Raw genomic sequence first — 25,942 nt, 5'->3', positions numbered from 1 at the left:
ACACGAGATTAGCAATCTTGATGATAAAAACAATATTTTTTTTAAGCAACATATCTCTATGCATCCATTGGTACTGTGACTATTGCCACAACCTACGAGTACTTACAATGGATGGTACCTCAACATAAAGAATGAAAATGAAAGGTAAACTGGATTGTGTTCACATTCTCCATCTACTTCAACATCTAGCTTTCTCGACTCTTTGTGGACCAATTTGTTTTACTCTTGATAAGAAACAGTTGGAGCATGGCGTTAAGAGTTTATTTACATTTATTTGATAACTTTTGTCTTGTGTCTTGAAGTTGTTTCCGCCACATAAGGGAGTGAGAGAGAGATTCATAGAGGTTTCATTTACATCGTGATAAGTATCCAGACGAAGAAGGGATGCAACATTAAAATTGGAGGCTACATCTTCACCTCGTGTTCCCCTCCAAATCAGCCTATGAATAAGCAAACGTATACTGTACACCGAGGAAGATTAAACTGAAGACTGAGAAAACTTTGGCTGTACTTCCGTGCTCTCTTCCCACGTTGTCCGCGAGTGAGTCACAGAACTGCTCGATGGAAATGAAAGCTTTTACTGAGCAGCAAGTGAGAAAAATAGTCACTCTGCGTCATTCAAAGGTGCAATTAGTTGTGTGTCTCTGTGCGCAGTTATCTAGTGCCACTGTGTGTTGGTTGTGTCTCATTATGGATCATTTCAAAAGGACAAATGACAATGACCTAAAAGCTGAACTGATCTTGACTATAAAAACTACATTTGAAAAGTCGCCGAGGCGATCAAATGGCACAATTCTGTTGGTACAAAACACGAGGCTTTAAAATGTAAAAAAAACAAAACAAAAAAACCAACAACAACAAAAAAACTGTATTTTCTTTCATGTCCCACCTGTGTCTTTATGCAGGATGGTCACAAACTTTTGCAAATCCTCCGAGGTTTTGGCGATGATACGCTTTCTTGCTTTTAAGACAAGAGCTAACAGGAGTGACATACTGTAAATAGTGAATTCCCAAAACAAAGTAACTGGCAGAGTGAGCGAGAACACCTTTGATTTATTCCTAATATTCTCACAGCCTCCTCCTTTAACACACACACACACACACACACACATAAAATATCAAAAGGCTCACAAGCGAACTGCGCTCCCATCATTGCTTTTGTTTATGAGGTTCTACCTGTTATGAATCTTCATTTTCCAGATGTTTTCAATCTCATCCTGGTTCCTTAACAGGAAGACAGAAACTGTGTGGGATTGTTGATGCAACCAGTTAATGAGAATGTAAATGATAACAGTTGTAGGAAAATTAAAAACTTACCAAAAAAAAATAATGTCGTGGGGAAAATAGTTACTGACACATTATTATTGTCTGCCAAACTCTTCCAATAAGCACTTTTCCAAACATGTTGTGTATGTTGATTACCGTGGCTGGCTTTGTCACGCTGTTCATTTTCCCTCTTCTTGTCATTGCTATTCTCTTACATAACAGAAAAAAACAAACTATAATGAAAGTGCTCAAATCTATTTTTCCACAGGGGTCGGACTGAATAAAAACGCCTCCATGCTCATCAGTCTGTTAACAACTGTTTCCTGTTGTGTGTGTGTGCGTGTCTGTGTCTGTGTGCGTGCGTGTGTGTGTGTGTGTGTGTAATTACTGCTTGACCTTTTCTTCCACCTCTCCTCCCTATTGATTGTGAAAACAGACCTGGATTAATACCCCCTCCCAAAAAAAAGCTCCTCCAATCAGTTTTTGGAGCTTCTTTTTTTTTCTTTTTTTTAATGCGCTCTGCAGTTTAGAATTTAATTTTGGAGTTGAAAAGTTTATTTTGGACATGTGGGTGCAAAACAACAACAAAAATATATAAAAACACATGAAACAAACAAGCAGAGCAAAAAAAAAAAAAGGTGAATAAATAAATAGATAATGCCCCCAATATATCTGAAAAGGAGTAGCTTGTATGTTTGCAATTACTTTTTGTTTGGGTTTTTTAAATCACCTTTACCAATTTAGTTTAATTGATGATCACAAGTTGTGAGTGTGTTTAAGATGGTCTCTGTATTTTCCCTGTGATGGACTCTTGTGACCTGTCCAGGATGTACACTGCATTTAAACAACTTTATAGGCTAGGATAAGGTGGATAAAGTAAAATATTCTCTGGGTTCTCTAACTTCATCCTCCAGTCTAGACATGCTTTTTGGGTTTAATGGTATGATTATCCAATCAGGCGAATCAAGCTCAAACTATATGTAAATAAGTTCAAAAACAGCTTTGATGACTTGAAAATACATATTCAGTTCTTTTATGTTTGTATGCAAAATGCTAAAATATATATTTTTTTCTTTTCGTCCACATTTACACTGAAACATCCATTAATCCATTAATGCCCACATCCATTATTACATTAATTCATCCATCCACACACAGCTATTCATCTTCTTCTCTGTCATTAAAGTAACCCTCTTTTATATATTGAATATTAACTGTGGTTCCTTCCAGAGTCTGATATAAACAATATTTCTTATTTTTTAACATTTTCTCTTTTTATTTAATCTCATCCTGCTGCTATTGTTAGATGTGTATTGTGGTGTGTTATTTTATGTGGCTGACATCGGCCTGCCAAGGGACTGAAGATGGAAATAAACTCTGGCAATAACCTTGCATATTTACATGTGTATAGTCATTACTATGCCGGGTCTCTTTTAGAAATAAAGAAATGTAAATATGACTCTAAGTATAAGGATTTCTGTTCTCAGTGTGGTCCAGGAAAAAAGTACATTAATCCATCTCGGAGGAGAATGTAGTCACGTCACGTCAGCTGCAATAACTAATAATGAAAAAAATAGCAAAGTGAGAATCCGTCAGTGCGACGGTTAAGTGAACTTCATGGTCAAAATATATTCACAGTCTTGGAGTGTGCTTTGGAGTCCAAATGTACTTTAATTATCAATTTAACTGCTTAATTCTGATTAAAGATGACAGAAGGGGCTAAATAATAAAACACGTCACTGCAAAAATTCCGACAGACTAGAAAGGCAGTGTGGCATGAAATCCTGCATATACATGAGGATATATATATATACACAATACAATTTCACATCAGATATTTCCTCCGTATTTAACTGTCTCCCTTCTCCTCAAAGCTGCTCTCTGGTGAACCCTCCTCTGTCCTTCAGTGCTGAAATCATATAACATATCGCCGTCTTTTCTTGTCAGAGTCAAAGAAGTAAACACATGCCATTTAGTAAAGGACTCTCAGCCCAGAGGACCCTTCATTTCTGCAAACAGTACATGCTCTGTCAGCTCCTCTTCCTCCATGCTGCCTCTAGGCCAGAGTGCGGCGTATAGTAGAGTACAGATGAAGCACTGGTACCGCTTTGCACTCCGGCACTGGGTTGGATTGCCTTATTACGGGTCTATCTCCTCTCAACAGTCACTACCGATCCAAGTCATTAGACAGCAGAGTGGCTGCTTGAGAGAGCACTGGAGCAGAGAGATAGGGGGAAGGGGGGGGCTGATAAAAAGGAGGAGATGAACCAATGCCTCACTGTCATCACTCACCAAGGAAAGTGTCAGAGAAGGGAAAAGAAACATGAGGGGATGGCGGTGTGTGTGTGTGTGTGGGGGGGGGGGCACCAGTTCAGAGGAAGGAAAACAAAGGAAAAAGGTGATTAATGAGAGAAATACAGAGGAGAAAAGGGCCACCTTAGCCTGCTGCCATACAACAACAGAGAGGCACAAAGAGATAGAGATGAAGAAAATCACGCAAAATATTAGGAAACAGATTTGGCAATGAGAAAGCAGGGAAAAAAAAAAATTTAACTGTAGAGTGTGGGCAGCGGATTAAAAAGAACAAAAAGTGACACGGTGATGAAGAACGATGGCGAACGGTTGTGTGTCAGAAGGAATGAGAGGCAGGTTAGAAGAAAAAGAAAATACAGTCACGCCTGAGCAGAGAGTAGAAAAACAGAGAACTGAGGTGAAAAGTAGTACTTCAGGCTAAACTGGAGTGTTGGTGTCACTGCCTCCCTGAGGTGAAGGCCCCGGAGCTCAGGAGAGTAAATGAGCTCGTATCTTGGTGGGAGTAAAAAAAAAAAAAAAAGAAGAAGAAGAAGCTGCTCTACCTCAAAGTGAAGTGTGCAGCCGCATGTAGCCAAGTAGGAGAAAATGATTCCCATGTCTGAAAAAAGCCTGCAGGCACTGCAGTTATGCCATGTGCATGTCACATGGGATGGATGGAAAGAAATAAAGACTCGATGGTGCACCCACATACGAGCAGGTAGATACAGATGGCAGATAGTGTAACGTACTCCTGCGTGCTTGGCTGACAGACGTACTTCTGACAGACACGTAAAAGTGAACCTTCATGTGCAGTACACTAAAGAAAAATCTCTTCTTACTTCACTGTGACAGAGTGACTGTTGCCTCCGATGGCAGTCCATTGTAGAGAACATATAGTTGAGCAAAACATATCAACCTTTTTTTTTTTTTTTTGAGAAACCATGTATTTTTAATCCGACCTTTTCATAGAAATAAAGTTTTGAATGCTATACTCTAAGCAAGAGTTGTTGGCTCCTTATATCTTTAAAATCTTTTACTCCATTTGAGATATTCTTACACTATTAAACATTTTTTTTTTTAATAGTTTTTAGCCTTATTTAAGGAGCCAACCTGCTGGTCGGATTGGCTCCGTGCCCACGACCAAGCGGCACCTGCACATGCCACAGCACCATCAACTTTAAACTAATCCGTTAGCTGCATTCTTCCTCACATGATTGTGCTTGTTACTGTAACCGTGAAGCTCTGTGGATAACTTTGTGGAAATAAAGCGTCACCCTCTCAATCCCCCCCCCCCCCCCCCCCCCCGGAAATACCCACACATATGGAGCCAGAGACGGAGTGCCTGCTCGGGTGATGTATTAGCGGTAATTCCCCCCAGCGCGTAAGTGCCTGTTAAGCCTGTGAGATGCGTGGACATCTCGCAGAGCTGACTGAGACAGGGTTGTGTTGATAGGGACAGCTTGTCACTCCCACTAATACAAATACTGTGCATGACACAATCCATCGCCGAAGACTGCGACAAATAACATGCACAAATATGCAGCTTTACAGGCTCAATCAGGTTATAGGTAAAAATCACATGAGCTCTATAAGATGGAGACTTTAAAAGATTTTATTCGAAAAGGTGGCAGAGGCTACCTTTCTTTTGCATTAACCGCTACAAACGCCGTGCAGCCTCATGGACATACAGTGAAGTTGTGTACAGAGGAGCTGTTATTATGAAATAACCATGATGAACCCAGCATGTTAAAAACTTAAACTATGTTTATAATTGTAGAGATTCTGTAATTACCTACACATATATATTGCTTTTAGTTTCTCAGGAGGTCTAAATTCAAATTAAGACTATTTTTTATAATAAAAACCTGGCCAAGGTAACTACTATGTTACAATCACAAGTTTTAGAACAAAGAGAACTTACAAATGAAATGATAAAATGGAACAATAGGAAATTACATTAATTTGTTATTTATATTCCCCTTTCTGCATGATCCTAATGGTTCCTTTGAATTAATGCATATTAATATTTCTAGCAGGAGATATAGGTATATGGGTTAGAAAAATATTAAATGATGTCTTAGGACTTCCTCAGTGCTTTATACTTTATCTGGGGAACATTAAAATTAAAAATTCAGTTAGAATGTAGAATTGAAAAGTACACTCAAGATAGTAGGAGTATTTTATGTGATTTTTAAATAACCATTATATTTGCCACAAATGACCACCACACACCCACTTCAGCTTACAATATTTGAACAATTACTGCTGATGACGTCGCTCAGACAATAGTTAGTTTATTCAGTACAAATGACAGATAATCCATGAGTTAGGGTTAGGGTTGAGGTACTTCCTGTGTTTGAGGTTAATGTTCTTCCTTGGGATGTGGCCTGCCCTCACATATCGTCAGCTGGGATCGGCTTCAGGTCAAACTCAACATATAACATCAATGAAGACAGGCTTAAAACATGTATGTCTGTAAAAGTGGAGCAATTGTTGTCATAGTGTTGGCTGATTTAGGCTCAATCTCACTATGAGGAAATTGTGCTAACCACTACACCACCCTGTGGCTCTGCCCCGCCTGTGATGTATGCTGAAATTGTGCCTCAGTCTGCTAAAACACTGCTTGCTGTGGGCCCCCGCTGATTTGCGTGGAGTCGTGTTAGTTTGAGATTTGTCTTCACGCTCCATGTCACTACTGGCAGAGCTTCACATCTCTTTGGAGATCCAGGCCTGCTTTTGCCAGTCAGTTCCTGTTTATCTTGTTCAGGTTGCTAAGTGTGTCTCTTGCTTGGTGTCATTTTTTTCTTTTCCTGCCTCCACCCAACTACTACCCTGGGATTTTAAACCTTTTTGCCATCTCATAGCCTCTCAGAGGGTGGGGTTGTACTGTATGTTGGTGTGTAGAGAATAGTAACGGCTTCGACAGTGCTCAGTCAGAGGTCAGGAAAGGGACTGACGGCTTTTGCATTCAACGGCAGTGACTCACAGGAACATCTGACTCCTGCAAATGTCACATCACCTCTTCGGCAAAGTGAAATAAAGGTGAGCCAAACCAGCGGAACTGTTAAAAAACACCTACCTGCACACACCTTATTCATTCTGTCCTATGGTAGTTTGTAATCACATATAATAATACAGCCATGCAAAGTGAAATGCATGAAATCGTTTTATGCATAAATGCATTAAAAAAAGTACAAAAATAAATTCTAACAATGTCATCTCAAGCCTCTGTAAATAATAAAGAATATGAAGTGGGTTTTGATGTGTTTTCTTCACAAACTCATTACATATACTATCAATACAACAGGCATTTCTTTGACCTTTTTAAACAATTACAGATTGTATCGGTAGGAAGTTGAGACACTGGTAAAGTTCATTCCTGCTGGGTAATTGTGTTTTTTTTCCAATCAAGTGTTTGTTGTTATTGCATTTGTTTTTAATCAAGATGTAGTTATTACCAGACTATTCAAATCATGTGTTCAGGTCTGTTTGCACAGCTCGAAATCCCTCGCAACCCTCCAGCATATAAAATTGCATTCGTAGCCAATTTCATTCAGCCAACTGTTGTGTTAATCAACAAAAGCCACACAAAAAAATGTGTCATCCATACGCCGAACATTTTGTGTGTTATGAACACGTTGTTCAAAATCAAAAGAAACAAATCTGGTGAGGGTCTTCCAGAAATCAGCGCTGGTGTCGGCGAGAGAAGAGAGCACATGCAAGGCGTGTATGAGAGCAGCCCCTTGCCCTCGCCGCTCTCACGGCTCCAAGGTAAAGGTCTCATGAATGATTTAAGGAGCTCCATGCATCTATTACAACCACTCCTGAAAAGCCATGACTCGCGGCGCGTGAGGTCTCTGGAGCGTTTTCAAAATAGGTTTGTCTTTCAATTTAGCCACATTTTCCATCTGATGGGTTTCCTGGACTGAAGTGACTCTGAGTGCTGTGAGAGAAATGACATGAAGGTAGAGGAAAAGGTTGGAGGGAGGGGGAGAAAAAAAAGGCATTTTTGTTTCTAAAGAAATGAGCACTGATTGCCTTTCTCTGCTTATAAAGAGAACGTCTCTAGTTTGTATCTGGGAGGACATTTATGTCTGGAGTTTGAAGGTTCTCCCTGTGTGTGTTTTTTGTGTTTAGTCCAATTTATTCCCACAGTCCAAAATCACAAATTTAGGGTTATTCCAGTTTGTGTGTGTGAGACTCTGTCTCTGATTTTGTCTTTCTTCAACAAAAAAAAAAAAAAACAGTCCAATGACTTTATTCACCTTTAGCTTGATCAAAAGGTATTTAGATGGCATTTAATGGCATTCACAAGGGTAGCGGACCTCTTATAAATCAAAATGTCAAATTATAATGTTTAAAGAAATGTTAACGTCTGACCAAATCATGCATATGTCGTGTTACATATGTCATGAGTACATTTTTCAGCGGTTCATACGTACAATCTGCAGCTAGTAGATGACTCCTGTTCAGCTGCATATGCAAACAGGATCCATTGCAGAAAGAGCAAAAAAACAAACCATAGAGTTCATATTTCAGTTTTGAACAGCTTGTTTGTGCGCAGTAGGAAAAATGGATATATGAAATTGATTTCTTTCAGAAGGACCTCAGAAGTAAATGTAATTATTTTTTTCTTGCCCTGAAATAGCATCATGTAGGAATCTTTAATTTATCTGCATTTATTGAATAACTCCGGTTAAAGAGGGACCGACTGAAAAATGACATGCTATTTGGAGAGTTTAGGGTTTTTGTGTAAACATCTACAGAATCACAACTTGCAGGCAAAATATGCTTTTCGTGTTTTTTATTGTTTAAAAGGTCACCTGTGAATTTAGGATGATAAATCATTTAAAAATCCACTGAAAATGAAAACATTTGTTTTCATCTCACAGCCACAATACAGACAAGACAAATCTCCTGACTCTAAAGTATGATATGACAATCAAAGGCAACAAAAAAAAAGAACAGCTTATCATCGTTAATATTTCAGCTTTAAGCATTTACAGCTCCAAACAAACAAGAAGTTGGAACACTTGTTCACCAAACATGTTTAGTTTTATTCAAGGTTTGGAAAAAGACGTTTCTTTACTTTGCATCAAAAGTATGGAGCAAATACTTCACAAAACCATTCAACTCTTCGTGAATCTGCAACACCAGACTTAAATTTCATTTTAACACAAAAAAAAAGGTGTGAAGAATGACGTCACATCCTGGGGCAACACCTCAATACACTGCCTTTATTATTATATTGTGAAAGTGACCATAGTTTTTCCTGTTTCTTTCCCATTTATTTCAAGGCTTTTTTTTCTCCTTCTCGTGAGTTCATCACATCAATGCATTTAACCTAAATATATTACATAAACAATGAAGAACTGTGCTTGAGTAAAGCATTGCACTGTAGTATAGAACCAGCACAACTTTTCAAATATGTGCCCAATGCTTTTGGTTCGAATGACAGGCATACATAAGATAGTATTGCGTGGAGACAATCTTAGGCTGTGAGAAATGAATCTAATTTAGATTCTTTTTTAAGGTAGAAATAAATAAAAAAAACATTTTGGTACATATGAAGCTCTTCAATATATTTGAACATGTGAGTGTTGTTTCAACGAATGCCACATTGTTCGGATGAAATCATGTTTTGAGAGCACAGAGTTTCCCTTGGTGCTGAGTTTTACGGCACTTGCAGGACAAAGCTAGTAACTGTACTTTGCATTTATGTTGCGATGAAAGATGCTCCTACACATTGAAACACAGGGTGAATGTGGTGCAGGTCAACTGGGATTTTAATTATTGCATATTACACCAACAAAACTTGCAATTGCCGATTGAGAAGCACCATTAATGACAATTTTGCTATATCGAATAATGGAGCATTGTTTTTTTTTGTTAGTTTTTTTTACTTTTTTGTTTTTTCCAACACACTACACACTTGAACAAATATTTATCTTTTTGAGTTTTTCATCTTGCTCAACAATATTTAGACTATAGTTCCTCAGAATGGATATTTAACAAATCTTTCAGTTATTTTGAAATTGTGCTATAATTCAACAAAAAACCCCAGATGTAGTAATTATAAACTCAACACAGAATCATGGATCGGAGTAACCAGGAAACAAGTCACTGTGGGTCTTATACAGTGACTCCAAATTAATGGATAAGGCGCATCAGGCAAGTGGTGTCTGCAGACAATCAATGACATGAATTCAATGTAGGAAGCCAGAGAAAATGAGACCATTACACTGATTCCTAACTCCAATTAAAAGAATGAGTTATAATTCTGCCTGGATACAGATTCAGTCCAGTAATTCATTTTTGGTTAGTTTTGTCTGGTCCTTTATTCATATTTAATGTTCATTAAGACTTGAACAAACCAGGTTTGTGTAGAAAACAATAAAGACATTTTTTTTTTTTTATTCACATAATTTATATATTTATTCTCATAAGCCACTAACAACATAATTGTAGCATAACAGTGTGAAATTATTAGCACTGTCTGAAGTCTGGATGCATGGTAAATAGGATTATCCCCAGGTTAAGTCCAGGATTGGGAGCCTTTCTGCAGTTTGCATGTTTGTTTGCCAGTGTTTTTGCCTGGAAACCTAAAAACGTATGTCTGAGATTAATTTGTGACTCTAAAAATTAGTATTAGGTGTGCATGTGAGTGTAAAATCTGTTTGGCTGTGATGGACTGTCCAGAGTCTTTTTCCCAGATTAAGCTGGGATCAACTCCAAACCCCCGTGAGTCTAATGTGTGTCCAGCTGTAGAGAAAATAGATAGACGAGTCTCTCAAATATCTCAAACATGAAAATATGTGAGAGAATTTGTTAAGTAGACAATGATTATTTGCATGCTTTACCTTCTCTGTATTTTTTTCTTCCAAATAAAACCCTACATCTCTGAATTGGTTTATTCTTTACTTTCAAACATCCACGGAGTACACTTGGTTTTAAAATTAGCTCAGGAAATATGTTTGTTTGTTTTTTTACACCTGGGTGCTGTTTCATCAAGGTGCTGGTTTAAGACACACGGGTTTCCAACTGCTAATAACTTGCATTCTTGCTATTTTCCCTGATTTGTTCATGATCGTGCTACAAGTGTAGAACAGGCTTTCACTTCATGGACAATAGTCCTTCACTGAGATAGTTTGTTCGTGCCTTCTAATTCTTTCCGGCAGACCTGATCCCAACAAATCCTGCAGTCAGAATTCACATCTTCCTTCAATATGTTTTAATAAGTTATCAGATGCTATTTTATAGACAAATACAAGCTTCATCCCTTGGGGATGCACAAATGAGGGTTATTTATTGCAACGTCTTTGAGGGGGGAATGAATCTATAGCAACACAGACACACCACAGATATTCCAGATTTCCAATGCAGAACTGTGAAACAGATGGACCACAGTTCTATGCCCTGGACTCATGGCTTCATATCTGTGACGAAAAAAGGAAAACAGACTCAAGAAAATGGTCAAACAAGTAATTACATGAAAGAAGCTTCTTGTTGTCGATGGAAATGACTTCAGCAATTTTCATGTTCAGTTAACAAACAAAATGGACAAAACAGAAGACATTTTAATCATTTTTGCAGGTGTTTGCTTTTTCTACTTGAACATATAACAGAGAAAATGTAAATTATTCATCCATAATTTACATATTCATAAAATCCAACCTCGATCTCACAAAAATGTGTTTTAAAAAAATGTTGGTTTCTAATAACATTGTCGAGGTGCTTTCAGGAAGATGACTTGGGTTTCTTAATTATTCAATGAAAACATAAGAAAAGAAAAGTTTTTAAAACGTTGTTAATGCAACTAGTTTATTTGATTGATGAAAAGATTGTCCACTAATTTTTCTGAGGTTTTTCACCATTCTCTGAAAGGCCATATGAATATCTCTCCGATGGAAACGAATCGGGTTCTAACTCTGAATTTGTTAGCCTTGGAAAACATGGTTGCAGTAATGACAGTAATAACACAATCAAAATCAATTGCTTTTGGAGCAATTGCAGCAATTATGCTGCAATGACAGTTATTATAAGTATGCTTTTGTATTTTAATACTGATTTCTTTTAACTTCTCAAAGTGGTAAAATGTAAGAAGGTATTTAAAGGGATAAAACATGGAAACCCACTGGCATCATGTGTCATTTCTTTCACCAGATTTGCTCTTTAAATCACCTTTGGCTAATCTAGGGTGTCAGGCTCGGCGTCCATGCAAGTCTCCCAGGGGTTACGGGGCATGTGTGGCATTGAGATGAGGAGCAGGGCGACTCCACTGAGGATGAGGAGGGTGAAGGAGGCGCAAGCGCAGGTGAAGGACCAGGAGTAGTAGTATTCAATCCAGATGGTCTCATCACTGTCGATCATGCGCTTGACAGACTGACGCATCACCTCGACGGAGATGATGATACAGAGACCTGCATGCCAAAAAAATGGACAGCGGGTTAGAATCTGCATCAAAACTGTGAAAATCATGGCCATAAACTGCTATTGTCAGTATTAGAAAACAACGGCAATTGTTTTTACACCTCAGTTGCACATCTTTATGAATATATATAACAGAGCATTGAGATCATTTTATTAAAAGATAGAAGTATCTCCTATTCCAAATCTGTCTAACCAAGATAACAAAGCACAGATCTGGTTAGATAAAGGAGAGGTTACGATATCATTATACAGAAAAATACAAAAAAAATTTGAAAACATAGTGGGAGGAAGTAAAAAGTTGTTAAATCGCACCTTTTTTCTCATCATCTATTGAAAAGTAATCTAATTTATAGTGACATATACCCTTGATGTGCTGTATCTATTCTGAAAATGTGCAGAGGAAATCAATTTGTAAACTCACTATGATGTAAACATCAACCATATTTTACCTTCATGCTTTCTCTTCAATCGTTTCATATTCTAAGCACCACTTTACCACCACTTTTCAAGCTATTCCATAGTAAACCATCACCAATTGTTCTTCCCGATTTGTTTAGTACAGATTTAAGTGATTAAACCTCCTCATTGTTATTTGCACTGAAACAACAGAAAATTGTTTAGTTGTTATTCAATCCATTTTCAGCTCTGGCGCCACCGAAGTCTGAGATGGAACAAGCTTCACAAAGCAGACGCTTTGTTTGTCGCATTTATGTTTACAAAAGTGTTTGATTAAATCTGCTTCCAATTCATACGAGATGACAGTTTTGTTTCAACCTTGTAAAATAAAAGTGGTGTTAGGTTTCAGCTCACACTCATGACAGATATTTTATCACTTCGAGACATTGCAAATCGTCACCCAGCATTACAGCAGTTCTGTTTTACACCTCAAAACAACAGTTAAAAAACAGCTTTGTCAGCGCCAGTAAATTAGCCGCATTACTTTTAATTAATATTTACTATGAGAAGTGCAAAATGATGATGGCAAAATTCTACTTTGTTTCAGACTGAGCCCGGCCTGTACTTCTCGTCTTCTGCTATATCTGACCTGCGAAGGCGAAGAACATCCCAGCAGGCCGCAGCAGGTAGTCCCGCCCCTTCCCGAAGGAGAAGATGACGCACAAGGTGCCCAAGATCATGAAGAACAGACTGAAGATGGCAATGGCTGCAGCTGAGATGTTGTACTCTGAAGGGAGAACAGGAAAGAAGAGATTAATTCGGAGGAATAAAACAATCCTTGAGGGCTAAAATTTGAGATGAAAGACAGGAGAAACAGTAAAGTGAATAAAAAAAGAGATGAAAGAGTGACAGAAGGTACAAGCGATGATTAATTGAGATAGTAGGTGAAAGAGGCATTACGGTTTACGTTGTAATTGTTTCAATATTGCACTCATGCGAGTTATGACACAGATAATCAGCCTTTAAATTAGCGCCACTTTAAAAACAACAGTCATTTATCCAGTCTGGCAATAACGGCGTCTGCATGACAGATAAGATGCTGCAGGCTTATAACGAGATGATGGTAACGTGTCTCTCTCCCGTCACCGCCTCCCCTTTTGTCTGCTTTTCAGATAAAGATAATCTAGTCTTTCCCTCTCTGCAACACTCCAGCTGTGATGGAAATGATCCTCGGAATATCCCATTCCTTTTCGGCACCCCGGCGGCGGAATAACGCCGAGTGTAAAATAACCTTACAGTCAGCAGGGTTCAGTACATCCCTGTGCAGGTCAGACTCATTCTGTTTGAGCACTTTGGGTTTCCGAGAGTGTGAAAATTGTCTGAAGTCTTTTCTCGTTCCACTTGTTTCTCTGTCATGTCCCATCTGCAGATTTACTGGCTTTCCAGGTTTACATTCATTTCTTACATTTTATTCTTGAATTTTCACTGCTGCATGAGATCATTTCTCTTATTGTTTTATTTCTTCCCCACCTTTGTATATCAAACGAAATGGTAAATAATTAGGACAAATTACTTCAAATCCCGGCCGGACCGCTCTGTATGGAGTTTGCATGTTCTCGATATGGATGACTCATGGATGGGTAATGGTGGGTTGATGATGGTTAAATTGTTTGTGTGATATGTTGCAGTAATGCCAGGATGCCAGTAGATTAAATGATTAAATGAAAAGAACAAAGCCAAGTCAGTGGAAAACAAAATATCATCCTGAACTCAAATAACAGGAGGCAGAACCAAACACTAAGAGAAAAGCAGCTTAACTTATAAAGCTGAAGGCTGGTACACAGCCAGAGGATGAGACCGCTTCCATTGAGTGCAAATGAAACAGACACGTCTTTTGTTCATTTGGAAAGTTACAAGCCGGTGTTGAAGGTGCACGTTGCCACAGTATCGGCGTGTGTAAAGTTAAAACTTTACGATAAACCCACTTCATAGATTAAAAAATAATAATATAGTAGGCAATAAGGCATTGCTGTTTACAGTAAGTGATTAAGCTAAATAATTTGAATCTGTACCTGATTCTAGCCTATAAACACTCTGATCTTTGTCATTTATTGAGTTTCCCCGGTGATACACCCTGACATTGCTTCTTTGTGACTGGACCGTCCTTCTATCTTGTCTTTACTCTAATGCAATGAGGACAGTAGGAAATATTCCGACTTACAGCCACAGAGTGACAGGTGGGTGACACACAGGAGGGGAGGGGTTAATCGATGAAGGAGGCCTTAAACACACACATGCACTCAAACACATTCATGAAAGAAAACACAAGGGGATGAGACACAGCTGTGAGACACAGTAATTCTACTGAAAATCACAGATCACCATATTTTTGCAAATTCAGAAGAATGAAACAATACATTTAACATCAGTGTTGTTAATATTTTTAAAGGTACAGAAGGATGTAAACAATACGGGAGGTTGTGGACCAGAAGGAGAAGCCGTTTTTCGTACAAATCAACAGGTTTTGCCATTCAATTCCCACCTTCCCCTGTCACTGTTCTGAAGGGGGAACGATTGCTCCCAGTGGTGGGTGAGCACCTTGCATGGAAACTTGACGGCAGATGGGTGACTGTGCCCAACGGTGTAAAGTGCTTTGAGACTGCTGCAGCAGTAGAAACACACAACATAAGTAAAGTCCATTGACTCTGTGTGTGTGTGTGTGTGTGTGTGTGTGTGTGTGTGTGTGTGTGTGTGTGTGTGTGTGTGTGTGTGTGTGTGTGTGTGTGTGTGTGTGTGTGTGTGTGTGTGTGTGTGTGTGTGTGTGTGTGTGTGTGTCAGGAAGTGTTTTTATTACTGCTGTGGGAACCGATATCTGTTTACACACTGGAATTATATGGAAATGCCATTCTTGTGGAGACAAAAAGCAAATCCTTGAGCGAAAAATGTGTTAAATTTAAAAGTCAGACTAAAGTTATAGGGTTCGATTAAGGATTAGATAACTCGCCGTTATGATGGCGGTTAATGTGAATCAGCAGGAAATTAATTAAAGTCAATGCAATGTCCCTGCAAGGAGTCCTCTTGGTGCCTATCACAAATACACGTTTCCGGTCGACTTTCCACACGTGTACAAATGATGATATTCACAAAGTTCCTTCATAGATTTCACCCAAGCGCGACTGTAAAACTGCAATTCAACTCTTTATCTCAAACTTTGACAGCGATCTGTAATTGTCTGCTTTCATGACAGTGTGACTGTGTGTTCTCCTGTTTCCATCACAAGTCCAAAGCCTCAGTGAGAAAACATGTGAACAAAGGAGCTGTGTCCTGGAAAATACATCTCCTTTGAAAACCACTGCCTCACGACAACAGGGAAGATAAGAAGATGATAAAATCACAGTCAGATTTTTTTTTTTCTTCTTATCTGACGTGACAAATGGTGTGGGCTCAAGCAGTGTTTGTATGAAATATTACACCATTATTTAAAAGAATAAAGGCTAGTCTGGCTGTCCCCATACTACATAATCACAATTACCATTGCCTACATGATATGTTAGGATATATCCCCATGTTTTCTTGATTGACTGTACCCTTTTGTTCCTTTCACATCACTAGTTGCATATTATTCCTCTTGTCACCGACAGGTAGTTGGCTGCTGTTGCAACATATGGTCTATATTTCGGCGAGATGAGGCACCCACCTTTCTGGGTCTTGACTTCAAAAACTTCGGCTTCCTCCCCCGATGTGAAGTGTTTGAAGTAGGAACAGTTCTTTTCTGTGGAATAACACAAGAAGGGCGACATGGGGTAAAGACAGAGGGGATAAGAGAGAGAAAGAAAGGGGGGGAGATGAAACACAGGCTCAGATTGCATTTGTGTGTCTGCACTATTAAACAATGCAATTTAAAATCTTCCAATGGAGCCTGTTGAAACACTGGCGAATGTCCATACCTCAAAGAAGCACGCATGAAAAACATGTTTTAGTCCAGAATTTATTCAAGACTATAAAATAACATTAGTATTATATAATTGTTTTACATGTAGCATGTAGCATTTAGCAGTCCAATATCCATATGAAATTATTCCATCTGCACACTTTCCTTAGGATCTTGCATTTTATGCATGTAAAAATCAGACATTTATGGCAGAAACTATTGTCAAAAGATGAAATAATGTGAACAACAAATGAATATCAAATTTATATTTACATTCTATGGATGTAGCGCCTTATTGGATTTCATTATTAGTAATGCACACATACATGATCTGTCAATGCTGGCTTTGCGTTATGATCTGATGTACTGCATGTATGGGCATCATAATTACTTGCAGTAATTACTGTTATTATAATTCAAAACGTCATAAGCATATATGTCAAATTCTTAATAATTGCTCCATTACACCATTATAGTGTGTTCGGTTTCATGCATGGTTGATGGGCTTGTCCAGTGATCCTGCACATGTTGTCGGGGTGCTTTTGTGATGTGGCGCCCAACAGCACACTCAGAAGGTGCATAAATAGAAGTCGCTTTTAATGGTGGTGTTAAAGTCCAAAGAAACAGAACAGAAGGTGACGCATCCAGAAAGACACACTGACCCACGATTTGATCTTGTGGAACACAGAGTTGCAGAAAGTCAGGTGTCTGACTGATAAGCGACTTAAGGATACATTTCTGCAATAAGTTTCAAATCTACATCTCCCACCTTCTGGAAATAAACTCCAGCCTCCAAGATGACAACGCTTGTCTCTACAGAGCGGGAATTATCACAGACTATGTCCAGAGGCTCTTGTTTGTTAAATGGATAATTTGTTAAAGTCCTGAAATGGCTTGTATGTTTAGAGTTCAATCATCCAATCCACCAAACATCAGCAAATGGGACAGAAAAAGTTGTTTGCCAGCTTTGCTTCCCATCCCACAAATCCATGTTACATTGCATGAGGCACCAATCAGAAGGGAAGTGATCACACTTTATGAAAGATGTATAAGCTTCACTGACACATTGTTATGGCAGAGAAAGAATTTGCCAAACAAATGTTTCCTGTCGAGTTTTAATTGAGAGGTTTAAAAGATTTGACTTTATATAAAAACACAAACAACTACTGAATAAACACAGACCAGAAGTCTGCAATGACCAAAAGAGCCATTTTGATCACATTCCTCCCATTTAAATCCATTTGGAGCCACAGAACATGTTTAACCTTTAAATTGAAGATAACACAGTGCATCGAGTTGTAAAGCTTTGCCATATTTACAAAAACTGTCGTATCTTTTGGATTTGCATTAGTACAATAAATAAGGGTAAAGATTTTACAAGATTTTTATTGCTGGGTTGAAGTGGTTTCACTTTCTATAAATACTTATTTTGTTTGACCTGTTTTGACTTCTTTTTATCTTTTCTTAATGTTTTTGAAACATTTTGAAAATTAGTTTCATGTGTACTTAAATATGTTTATTACTACAAAATGTTGCCAAAACCTTCAGGGAGCCACTACAGGCATGCTGTAGGGTCACATAAACTTAACTTGATATATTTTAAGGATATTTGAATGAAACTGAGTCGTTTTCCTAATCTGATGTCAACTTGGAATGCGCTTTGTCGTTTTCTTGCTCAAATTAGCTTTACTCAGCTCAGATTGAACGTTTTCTACTTCAAAATTTCATCAGTTATTAGTTACAAAAAAGATGTAGCCTGATTTAGTTACAAATCTTTTGTACCCACAGTCTCTGAAAAATGTGTTTGATATGCGTCACTCAGTCATGAAACCATGCACATACTGTATCTCTCTCACTTCTACACTGGAAAAGAACCAGCATGCACAACTGTTGCGGTTCCTCGTTGGCTGTTTAATCACAGTATGCTCAACACCCCCTCCAAATCACAGCAGTGGTCTGTGACTTGCCGTCAGTCTTAAAATAAACTTAAACCAAAGTCTTTCACTGTTCTCCACGCCAGCTCTATTCATGCTTGGGGAATCAGTTTGTTCCCGTTTACATGCAGGAGCGAGGTATTTCTGCCCTTTGCTCCCTTAAACTCCTGTCCTTTTGACCGCAATCTTCAATATCACCTCATTGCCGGAGAAAAATGATTTGTTGGTGCTGTCATTCCCTGCACATCCGTCTACCTATTTGCTTTTTGTAAAGGCAGCTGGGCAGAGGAGGGGTGGAAACGACCCAAAGGCCAAGTGTCCCTCACTTTCTCGGCTCACTATTTCTCCCTGAGATTAAACCCATAAAGCAGACATGTGGGTTTTCTGTCCGTGTGTGTGTGTGTGTGTGTGTGTGTGTGTGTGTGTGTGTGTGTGTGTGTGTGTGTGTGTGTGTGTGTGTGTGTGTGTGTGTGTGTGTGTGTGTGTGTGTGTGTGTGTGTGTGTGTGTGTGTGTGTGTGTGTGCACCCAGCAACAGAGGAGCTGTTTGTTACCCAGGAAGAGAAAGAATCACTAAAGAGGTAACCTAGCAACAGGCTGCTGCAGGTCTTGGCCAGTCCTATCTATTTACACATGTAAAAGCATATCAAGAGGACTGTGTGCGTGCGTGTGTGTGCACACGTACATGCACGTAAGGGGATTAGTACATTGGTGGTAAAGAGAATTGGAGGCAGGGTCATAGTGCAGCCTAGATCTGCAAATATATTATTTTCATTAGTCTTCTCTCATTAGGTCTGTTTACCTCTGGGGCTCTGCTGTTCTCAGCTAATATGTGTTTGGATTCAGTTTCACTCTAGTCTCTGTAGCGTCTTACATTTTCCAACCACAGACAGAAAATATCCATAGTTTAAACAGGCTTGAAAAGACTTTATTTTGTCTGTCATGATTAGCTCAGGGGAAAGATCTTGGAAGTGGTAAAAGCAGTTCAAAGCTTAGATATTGACTGATTAAGTCCTTCTACCTCTTTGCTTCATTTGCTGCATCTGTAACATCTTTCCAATCTACAAAGTAGTTTTCACAGCTCGGGTACAATAAGCTTGGTAACTATTTGTGTTTGACTTCCCACACAAAAAAAGTGTGGTTTTTTTTGTTTTGTTTTGTTTTTTCTAGCAATACAGGCAGGACTTTATGTTGAGTAATGTAACTCAAAGCCAGACAAAGAATCTCAAAGATCCAGTTCATAGTTGTTGTTTTTTCCCCTCTGACCTTTGTTGAACATTTAAAATATGTATAGAGCTGAATTTTTGTTAGTTCTGTCCTTTGAAAATTGTTTGGCTAAACTTTCATTAGTCTGTAAAAATGAAATCAGCCATGTGGTTCATGCATACATCAATAAAAGGATTTAGTGTGATTTAGTACTTTTCTTGATGCAGTGCAATTCCTTGAAACAGGAATGTATATAATCAAGAAAATGCATACGAAAATTATTTTTTAAAAATCAATCATTGATTAATTAGATGTCTTAATATTTGTGTTTTTGTCTTATCTACTCATAATTCAAAAATGGAGAGGGGAAAGTGAAGACAGGCTGCCAATTCTTATGGATTTAACAGTAAAATGATGTACTCAAATAACACATCCGTTTTTCACAAGCTGAGTAGCAATTTTGACCTGAATGCTGAACTCCACAATCTTTTTCACATATAAATATAGTTTAGACTGTTGTTTAAAAGCCAAAGTCAAATCCACTGATTAAGATCTTATCCACTTTCTTGCTTCTTCTTTTTGTTTGTTTTTTAGGCTGCTCGAATAGCGAGGATCAATATGAATTTCACGGTTTCCTCGTAGGCGGTGACTGTCACTCTACTGCTTGAAAGAATATATATTGTTGTGACAAGTGCACGGACTAGAATGAATACAACGTAAACACTCTTATCTAATAATGAGAGTGAAACACACTGCCAGGGAAAGGTTAAAAACAACTCCGGCGTGATGGCGGCTCCGCCCGGTGAACATCCAGCGAGGAGGGGAACATCTGGGTGCATGTCATTGACCTTGCAGTCCAGCTAATGGGGAGATTTAGTTCCAGGGGAAGAGTGATTAGAACAGTGGTATCGCCTGTCATCTTAGTTTCACCTCTTTCCATTAAACTCCGCTTCTGCTGCCTGCGCTTTTTGATGGCCAACTCCTGATTCTCCCTTTCCCCATTCTCTATCCCTCACCTGTCGTTATACCAGTTTCTCTCATTCTCCTCTGCTCCCCCCTTTTCTTTAACAACCATTCTTGTGTGTCCATTCGTCCGGCCACTCATTATTTCAAAGTTCTGTAGAAAGCTAGGTCATTTGTTACAGTATTTCCATCTTTATTGAAGCATGTTAATAATTTTTTTTTTTTTTTTTTTTTGCAAGTATCATTGTCTTTTTCAGCCACACAGAAACTCCAAGCAATTTTGGGTGAATGTGAACAGGATGCGTGGTGGTGGTATTCGAGTAGCTCTGATAACTAGGACACAACAGCACTGTGCAGGAGAGTCCTCATGAACCCTTATGATTCTGCGTCCTCCCCATGAAAAATGGAAAACAGAAAAGTTCCTCAGACGGCAAACGACGCGATGAGTTTTCATATGTATTCTTATGTATTCATTATGGAGTGACTCAGTGCAATTTCAAAGCTCCGGCTTGTATTTTGAATGCCAAAGTCTTGAGCACAGATTTGGCTTTGCACTCCAAGAAAGTAGCTGGCAGATCGTCGAGAAAAACAAACTGGGCTGAGAGAAAGCGACAATAGCGGTTCAAGGTGACATCTGTGTTTGAATCGGGGGCACCAGCAAGGCCTTGTGTTGTTGTTGGGGTGGGGGGGGGGTGGAGAAGAGAAGGTGGTATACTTTGTGGGGTATAAAATAGGATGCTTGATTACTTGGATGCTCTGAACCATTTTTAGTAATCATGCTCTCTTTTGCACACATACCACACTTGCAGGCACACACACACAGACACACAGACACACAGACACACACACACACACACACACACACACACACACATGCAAAAGCACTATCCACACTCTTTATTTCCCAGCCGAGCCGCACGATGATGTGATCCATAAAGGCTTTGTTTGATTTTTACAGCACTCAAGCTGTCATGCGTCGTTTGTGGGAAGCTAATTTCAAAAGTCATTTGGGTTCAGTGCTTTGCAGCCATTGTTATGAGACCTTTGCACAAAAACAGTGTGATTGTGCTGATATGAAAACGTGGTTGTGTACGATCCTCTTCACGACTAACTCCCCCTCTGTTTGGGAAAATGCAAATTTGAGTTATGAAGTCCAATCACCACTACTTGCTCGGGTATAATTGTTCATCACGGATGTAATCTGTTACACCGCACTCATGATCAACCCACTTTTTTTTCTTTTTTTACACCAATGTGCTTTGCTTACACTCAATGCATCCAATTGAGGAACAGATAAAGTAGCACTGGTGTGGTGGTATTAACCAGTCAGCCACTCTGTTCAGCTCTAAATTAGTGTGAGAAAATACATTAGAGCCCTGTTTGCCTCCTGAGCGTCACCGGCTTTCAGCCTACAGTATAAATTAACATCTGCCCGTGTTGTTGAAGTGATTGAGGCCAGCGCGTTGCTGCTTGCTTCACTGAATTCAAATTGATTAAAGTCTGCATGAAGCTCAATTAAATTCACCTTCTACATAGTTTTTCACATTTTGTAAAATGGTCCAAGTTTTGTATTGAGAAGTTCAAATAAAGTAACTTGTTACTACTACAAATTTAGTACAAGACTGTAAGTTTCACTGTGCTCATAGTTTACTTTTATCCTTCACTTTATAATCGTACAACATCAGAGCTGCTCTCTCTCCCTCTTTGCCATTTATCCACTTGTATTTTTTATCCTATATTGGTCTTGAATTAACTACATGAGCCAGTATTATTATTTTTTACCTAACAGTAACTGATATATTTGCAGCATGATAGTTGTTTGTTTCTGGCTGCATGTTTGACATTTCTCTCAACAGTGTTTCAGTGTTAGGGACCACCAAGAACAAGTATAGATTTTCTTTTTTTGCTTTATTTTAGTTGCTTTTTTCTGTTATCTTTGGCTATTTATTTACTTGACCTGAAATCTGACCTTTTTTCATACCTCACATATGAAAAACAATATCTGTACACTATCTACATTACATTTATTAAACTCTCTTTTTACTTGAAGAGGATTCAGAGATCTAATACCAGAGTTTGTGCTACTTTTTGTTTGCATTGGTAACATACGTTTAAATAAAAGTGTAAATAACATGTGGTCTGAATTCTGAGGTTGACCCATTTCACAGTTTGTCCATGTTTTGATTCACAAGGTTATAGTTCAAGCATTGCAGCAAAAGTTATAAAATAGCCCTTTGAAGGCCATTCTGGCTGTTTCTGTTGTTTGAGCTGACAGCATCAAACCTTAAAACAATCCCTGGAAGTGAAAAGAGTGTGGCTGCTAGAAGTCTGTTTTATCATCAGTGTTATCAGGTCACTTTCCTTTTCTTTTCTTTCCTTTCTTTTTTAATTGTTGGTAACAGTTGTGTGTCTCAGGGTCATCCATCCATCTTAAAATTAGTCAACAAGGGGGAAAAAAAACCACTCAGCAATTAAGAAAAAAAAGGTCACCTCAGAATTTAGAACATTAGAAAATGTAAGAAATATTAGTAATAATAGCAATTTAAAATATAACGCAGTCATGGAGAAAGACACTTAAACTACTTGGATACAGTAAAAGAAAATGTTTCGTTTCCTCGAATCAACATCTTACCTGATGTCATGTTCACATTGTATAACAAGACAGCACAATGGATTAGAATTTTTTTTTATTTTTTTTTTTTAAGTTCACTGAGTTTCTCCTGAAAGCAGCAAGGTCGCAAATGGGGAGAAATGGGCTTGTGTAACTAAACCTATTAAGCTCGATGTGGGAGTAAAAATGGCAGAACAGCCACACACAGGGGGAAAAAAAAATCCCATGGAACTTTTTAAATATAATGATGAGAGACTTACACATATCCTCATTATCCTAATGTAGAAACACCGTAGTGCATTTAGGGATGTATTCTGGGGAGTCTTTGAAAGGACAACTGATGCGCCTGAAAAAAAGATTGTAAGATTGTAGGAGGTGGAAACCAAGTACATCAAGCTGAAATCTCATCGCCGCAAAGAGAAACAAGCCCTCGACAAGTTCAGTCTGTCAGGAAGGTTCTTTTCTTGTCGATTTTGTCTACTTTTTTCCATGTTGTGTTGCGTAGCAGAGAAGTATTTGGGATTCTGCACAGAGTTACAGTGCTACTGTCAGGTTCTAACTGGATCGTTCATAATACTGGAGTTGTGAATCTGTCAGCCTTTTTATTCAATCCACAGGTGACTGACATGTCCATGAAGAGTAAAATCTCCAGTGCTGTCCATTAAAAAAAAAAAAAAAAGTTGTTTTCTATCCACTAAAAAGCTCTTCTATGACTTGGTTTTGTTCTTTTTCAAGGTGCCACATTCCTTATGACAGGCAGCTGTCACACCTCTTGTCTCTCCGTCTCCCCAGAATGTGACACATAAAAGTTTGCATTGCAATGCCTCTCCTTCTTGTCCTTGTCCTTTGGACACCTCCCTCTCTCTTCCTCAACCGAGGCATTCCTGCCCGTCCTCCAAAGCAAACGTGTGCTCTCTTCCCTCTGTCTCCTTCATTCCTCTCGACTCTCCCAGGTGTACTCTAACTCATGAGCTGGAGCGGGAAGCCACACTTCATTAAGGCCTGTACTGATCCTGAGGTGCTGGAGCCGGGGGCTAACTCAATGACAGAGTCAGAGTGAAATCTCTCAGTTAGGCTGCGAGGCACGCACACACAGCCAGAGGCCGGCGAGACACCGCTTACCTCAAGGCTCGCTCTGTTCAAAGAGTGCCTGTAATTAAAGCTACAAGGCTATTTTGGAGGGAGGGACTTTTAAATGTATGGCAAAAAAGCTTTTCGCTTGCTTTTTCAGAATTCCTCTATATGCAATGTCATGCAAGAATGGGAAACAATTCAAAGATTGAAGATTACCTTTTGCTTTGACATATTCTGGTCCACAGCTTTTAGCTTCTATTTTTTTCTCCCCTTTTCTTTTGTATTGCTTGCAATTCGGCGACATATTTCCACATTTGGTGGGGTTTTTTTATTTTTATTTTTTAATCATTGTGCAAAACAAGGTCAATCAGTGGCATCGGATTGACCTTGTAATCCGATGCCACTGTCCACTCTTTGTGTCAAACGACAAGTAGCTTCATAAGAGCTACTTGTCGTTTGATCAAAGCCAGTCACAAGTCTGCTTTAACACTGTGGATCAGACATCAAACAAGATATAGGAGTTAAACAGCATCTTATGATCTTACAGCTTAGTTTAAAGGGAGTCAGACAGTACAACCGACACTTCCCGTTCAATTAAAACACATGGGGTCTTTGCTATGAGGTAAAAGATTCATTTCTTGCTGTACACTGAGATCTGATAAGACCAGTCAGCACAGATTTATGTTTTTTTTTTTTCATTCTAACTGTGAATTGTAGCCACAACACTCTTCCATTACGCACTTGACTTCAGCTGCTTGAGCGTCCTTAATTGGCAGTCTGTTCAGTGACTTCCTCTGTTGGAGATAATGATAGTTCACTGAGAAAATGGTCATGGAACTGTCAAGCATTCCCTCCAAACACGAGCCGACACGAGTTCTGTTGGTGCGAATGCACATGGATTTGCCGGCACATGCCAACATATGTGCTGCCATGTGCCGTTGTGTGTGCGAGGGGACAAAATACAGGGACACGAATGGGGAACCGCTGACCAGCGCTGCTGCACTCTGACAGTTGAAGCTTGGCTTCATTCCTTCTTTGACTTCATTAGTTCCACTGAGATTGTTTTTGAAAGATTTTTTTTAAATGTTAATCCATTGATATTTCAGCTTTTGATGTAGAATAAATGGGGAAAACAACTACTTTCAAAGCTAATTAAAAATGCACTTTGATTTGCTATGCGTTGTCTGTTTCTTTTCTTTTTTTCACAATAGACAATACTTTTCTTGTAAAGAAAAGAAAATAGAAAAACTGTTACTGCACATCCAGAAATAGTTGGGTTTTTCTCCAGCCTTTTAGCAGATACGGCGTAATTAATGAAAAGCATGCTTTTCAACTTGACATGCAGCAAGCACAAAAACAGGGTCATATACAAGAGGAAAAGGCTCCATACCTCCAGGTAGGTTGATGGGGCCGCAACCTTTGCCCTGAGGGTCTTCCTCCACAATAAAGATGGTCTTCTTGCAGAGCCTCCAGAGGCCAAAGTGGGCCGCCTCACAGGTGGCGTTGAGCTTCTCTACTCGGGGGCTGAGCACAGCCCAGTGGTCGGTCACCACCGCCGCCAGCATCGTCGACATGCCGACCACGATGACAACAGATGTGATCTTTACCTTCGTTGCTTGCTCCTCAAACATGTTCCTGCTTGATGTGTGTGTGTGTGTGTGTGTGTGTGCGTGTGTGTGTGTGTTCGCGCGCACGTGCACGTGTCTGCACGTGTGTGTATGTGTGTGACCCCCAACAAGTCCTTGACGTCGGATGCTGACTCCGGAGGTTCCTCTCGTCTCGTCTAAAGCTTTGCGCTGGTAGCCTCTCCTCTCCTGCTCTCCTGTCCAAAGCTCTCTCTT

General features: G+C 39.1%; 1 protein-coding gene across 1 annotated transcript; it reads right to left on the bottom strand.

The window, feature by feature from the left end:
* Positions 1-11,745: 11,745 nt before the first annotated feature.
* On the bottom strand, positions 11,746-25,732 carry cacng1b (calcium channel, voltage-dependent, gamma subunit 1b; the record flags this gene model as incomplete). Its single annotated transcript, XM_080512241.1, has 4 exons — positions 11,746-11,978; positions 13,034-13,171; positions 16,082-16,156; positions 25,492-25,732. The coding sequence occupies 4 exons, from the start codon at positions 25,730-25,732 to the stop codon at positions 11,746-11,748; spliced, it is 687 nt and encodes a 228-aa protein (XP_080368367.1).
* Positions 25,733-25,942: the final 210 nt, after the last annotated feature.

This window comes from Blennius ocellaris (assembly GCF_963422515.1).
Source record: "Blennius ocellaris genome assembly, chromosome: 16".
Lineage (NCBI taxonomy): Eukaryota > Metazoa > Chordata > Actinopteri > Blenniiformes > Blenniidae > Blennius > Blennius ocellaris.
This window is presented reverse-complemented; position numbering and strand designations above follow the sequence as displayed.